At 40.0% G+C, this 4,540-nt stretch overlaps 1 protein-coding gene across 1 annotated transcript in view; it reads left to right on the plus strand.

The window, feature by feature from the left end:
• prkcha (protein kinase C, eta, a) overlaps positions 1 to 3,386 on the plus strand; it is a 32,230-nt gene extending 28,844 nt beyond the window's left edge. The window contains exon 14 of the mRNA XM_080784544.1: positions 391 to 3,386. Within this exon, the coding sequence (XP_080640670.1) occupies positions 391 to 537 (147 nt within the window). The 3' untranslated portion in view covers positions 538 to 3,386. The remainder of the gene's footprint in view (positions 1 to 390) is intronic.
• The last annotated feature ends 1,154 nt before the right edge of the window (positions 3,387 to 4,540 follow it).

Below are 4,540 nucleotides of genomic sequence, written 5' to 3' on the forward strand. Positions count from 1 at the left end.
AAATCCTCAGCCAAAGATGCTGCAGGTTTTATCATCCTTTAAAGCTACAATGCATATGTTAGTTGTTTTCCTCTCCTGTCAGAGGGATTATTTAAATGATATTCAGACTACAGTAAAGATGATGGCACAACAATTAATTTGGTCTGCTTCAAATTACAGTTAAGTTAAATTAAGTCTACATTTTTAAAAGGAAAAGTAGGGAAAGCACCTGCACCTCCAACCACTCACTGCAGATGTGCTAGTTGTATTGTTTAACATACTTTACTTTACCATACAGTTTGGTTAAAATACTGTTTTATTCATTAAACTAAGTTTTAAAAGTATTATTTCAGTGTTAAGACCAAGCCTTTTGCTGGCTAATAAGACCAAGCCTTTATTTGCTTGCTCCAGAAAACAGCAGAGGATGTCAACAACTTTGACCCAGACTTTACCCAGGAAGAACCCACCCTCACGCCCATCGATGGTCCTCTCATCCCATCCGTCAGCCAGGACGAGTTCAATAACTTCTCTTTCACCTCACCTGAACTCCCTCAGTGAAACTCAAGCGTGTCCCGTGTCATCCTGCAGTTATTTTCCTAGGCACCAATAACTGTTTGCTCTTCTTCTGCTCTTCTTATTGTCATTACTTTCATCTCTTAACTCAGAATGACGTCTTGATCTAACATGGGGACAGAAGGATTGGCCATCCCACTGAACAAGCCTTCCCTTAATGAGAACTGTGATTGGAGCACTTGTTGAACTCTTCATTGTGCTATGTATTACAGTATATCTCAGTGTCTTGCTCAGTTCCTGCCAGTGCTGCAACTGTATAGCAAAACATTTGTTTTACTTTTATCGTGAACTTGCTCTCAAACAGGTGGATGAACTTACTTCCATTTGCATTAACAAGTACTTTTGGAATATAAGGCAGCAGTCTGTGATTTAGGCTGTGGCTTGCCATGCTTTAACAAGTTCCAGAGAATCGGGAAATAGTACCTGTTATAACCACCTTTGACAGTATTTCCCAGCAATATAGAGCTGCATGTGAAATAGCTTCTGGGTGATGTGAGACTATTCCTAGAGGAAAAACAAATAACCGGAAATATTTTTATAAGGCAAGCAGTGCACCCTTTTTTATAAAATAAATTATATAAACAAATCCCATCTTTAACAGAGTTGGAATAATGCTCATGGATATTATATTTGTATAAGCCAGATCCTTTGAATTTGTTGCTATCCATCTCAATGACTAAGTTCCTCTTCACGTCAATGAAACAGCCAAGCAAAGAGCGAATGATGCAATATTTTATCTTTGTTCGAAATCAGTGATGGTGATTCACGGCTGTTTCGAAATTTTGGAGTGTTCTCCATTTACTTGCCTTGTGAGTAATAGTGAAGAGTGACGGTATATGGTAACTTAATGCACAAGTGTACTGAGTGAGTGAGGGAGTCATCAGTCGCCACAAATTGATACAAAATAAACAGGAAACCACACAGCGTCATGACCGTCGTATTAATGGCGGAGAACGGAATCTTGCTTATTTTGTAAGTGACAGACTTTTGCCAAGTGAGTTGATGGTGAAGATGACAGACTTGTGAAAACAGTCACAACAATCACACCTGTGTGAAGTGAGGGGCGCTCTTATCATACATCATCTCATTCTGGCCAATCACAATTTGCATCCTCACTTTTCTCAAAAATACTGTACTGTCTTTGAGTGGAATCCATTCAACAGAGTAGACTAATGGGCAGAGCTGATAGTTTATAATATTATATATTCAGGCTTAAGCATGGTTTATATGTATTATCTATGTCATACAATTGTGTTGCATGTGCCAAAAACGCCCGATCTACAAGCTCACAAATGCATCGCATCTGTAATGCAATGTGAGCTTTGATAAGGCTATTTCTCCATGATACCATCGTTTAGCATAAATTGGGCATTTGTTCTGTATACACTATATAACCAGAAGTATTACTGAAATGTCCATCTTTAACCTGGCTTGGACTGGAAAGGGACACTTCCTGTTGTTTAAAGCAAGGAAGTCTCCACACAGCTGCTTATCCCCTCTGTCGCCTATCCTGTGGAAGATGTTACTGACTTACTGCTAAAGAAATTAACAAGCTCAGGAAGAACATATCAACATACTTAGAATTAAAACAATGCCACATCTCTGAGAACGCCAAATAGAATGCTCTGCTGCTGCTTGGCCATTTAAGTGAAAGTTTTTGACTGACAATTTGAGTCCATACTTGCCTGAAGCTGTTATCCCACATCATCATGTTTAGTGTCTGGTGGTTTATTTTTTATTTTTTATTTATTTTTTATGTTTTTTTGTGGCTTTCGCCTTTATTTTATTTACTTTTTATGGAGGGACAGACAGTAGGCGGACAGGAAATTGGGAGAGAGATGGGGGGATGACATGCAGTAAAGGCCATCGGGATGGGAGTCGAACCCGTGGCACACTGCCAGACTGGACTACCAGCCAAGGTGCCTGGACCATTGAGCCATGGCCCAGGCATGTCTGGTGGTTTATGATGAGGTTTTAGAAAGGAGCTCATCTTGTGGGGAGTAGGTTATAGTCCTCGTCAGTAGAACAAGGACTGTTGTTCTATGGAACAGCTTGGGTTGAACTTTATTTCCTGCTGATATTTACAAACACCACAACAGGAAATAAACATGGACCCATTTAGAAAGTTTGTTTTCAAGCTTGAAAATGTCTTTTGCTCTCTGGCGTCCACATTTTCTTTTAAAATACAAAATGACTACGGTATCCTTTTTTTGTCAGGGCTGATATTGTAGACTTTAATGCTTTTTTTTAACCAAGATACTAGTCCTGGGGACTCCACCTGACTTTGTATTTAATTTATGTTTAACATGTCCCTTTTCTTGACACTTTCTTGGGGTTACGTTTGAATGAGAAGATGCCATTGTCAATTAGACATTGATTGCTGCACGCAGTGATTGAATGACTGTTTTGCCCTTGTCGCTTCTCTGTCTATTTGATTGATAGGTCTACCACAGAAGGAGCTGTGAAAATGAAGAACATACCATAATGTTATTTATTTGGTTCATCAATCTTCCATGCAAAGACCAAGTGTCACTTATAGACATTCTTTAACGGGATAATTCAACTTTAGTGCTGTGCACGCCATCAGTATTCTCCAGTTCTGTAATTATATGAGCTGCCTACTCTGAGGTTTTTGGGTGAGACGAAGATTAGTTTGCAGACCATTATAATCTGTGATCCCTATTAATACCCCCCCCCCCCATACTACAAGCTCACATTGTGAATGTGTTGATCTTGAAGATGGGCTATTTTCACAATTCGTTGTGTATGATAAATTGTATTAACTGGTTACAACAATGATCAAGAGACGTGTGGATCCTGTAGAATGGAATAAACTCAAGGCAAAAGTCTCTACACTCACGTGACTCATATTGTGCCAACCAAATATTTCTGGGAAGTCACAGGCAGACCTTCCACTTCCAGACCATGCATTATGCACTAAAGACTTAATACGTTTTCACATTTGATTATAACACGAATCAGAGAGAATTGTGCATCTTACAAAATTAAATATGATTCTGACCTGAGATCAGATTCTAAAAAAAATGTCTGTTTGAAAATGACAATTTTCTAGACAAGACATGTACCAGTGTTCTGATAGGCCCGTCAATAAGACAAGACATGTACCAGTGTTCTGATAGGCCTGTCAATAAGACAAGACATCTGATAGGCCCGTCAATAAGACAAGACATCTGATAGGCCCGTCACTAAGACAAGACAACCAGTGTTGTTTTCGTCGACGAAAAATGTTCGTCGACTACCTTTTTTCACTGACGAAAACTAAATGAAAACTAAGCTATGATGACTGAAACTATAACTAAATATGATATTTGCATACCCCCCCCCCCCCCCACACACACAGTCTTCCCCCCCCTTCTTTTTTAAGGGATGATATGGTGCAAGGCCAATGTTTTCCAAAAATGAGCCACAAGTTCCACTGTGGTAAGAGGGGAGGAGCAGCCCTCTTATGCCTGGCATATAACCACAAGAGGAAAATTACCAAAATATCCCATCTCAGCACTGTGTGATATTTGGAATGCAACCTAACACCTTCACAATTTGAACTGAATCAAATCAAGTTCAACATGTTAAGTCTTGTTTAAATCAAAGTATCATAACAAAGAAATTATTACACACTACAGTACAGTCACTCACTGTATAAGGTTTCACCATGATGCATTTATTATGATCTATATATTCACATCAACCAGTAAGGTAAGGAAGTGTAGTTCCAAGTGTGGTTCCATTTGGAGCATTTATTACGGGGGTCCTTAAATTGAAATTAAAAGAGAGCACTGATTGACAAACATGAAACATCACACTTCACAAGTTCACAGTCACATTCACCGATGCTCGTCCCCGTGCGGTGATGGCTGGATGATGTGACTGCTGCTCGCTCCCGGGGAGGGCGGGGAGGGGGCGGGGCGGAGCGCGTGATCCATCCATCCAACCTGGCTACACGCAGCGCATGCGCAACCCATGAACCAAA

The sequence above is a fragment of the Protomyctophum bolini genome (genome assembly GCF_963924005.1).
Source record: "Protomyctophum bolini genome assembly, chromosome: 15".
Taxonomy (NCBI): domain Eukaryota; kingdom Metazoa; phylum Chordata; class Actinopteri; order Myctophiformes; family Myctophidae; genus Protomyctophum; species Protomyctophum bolini.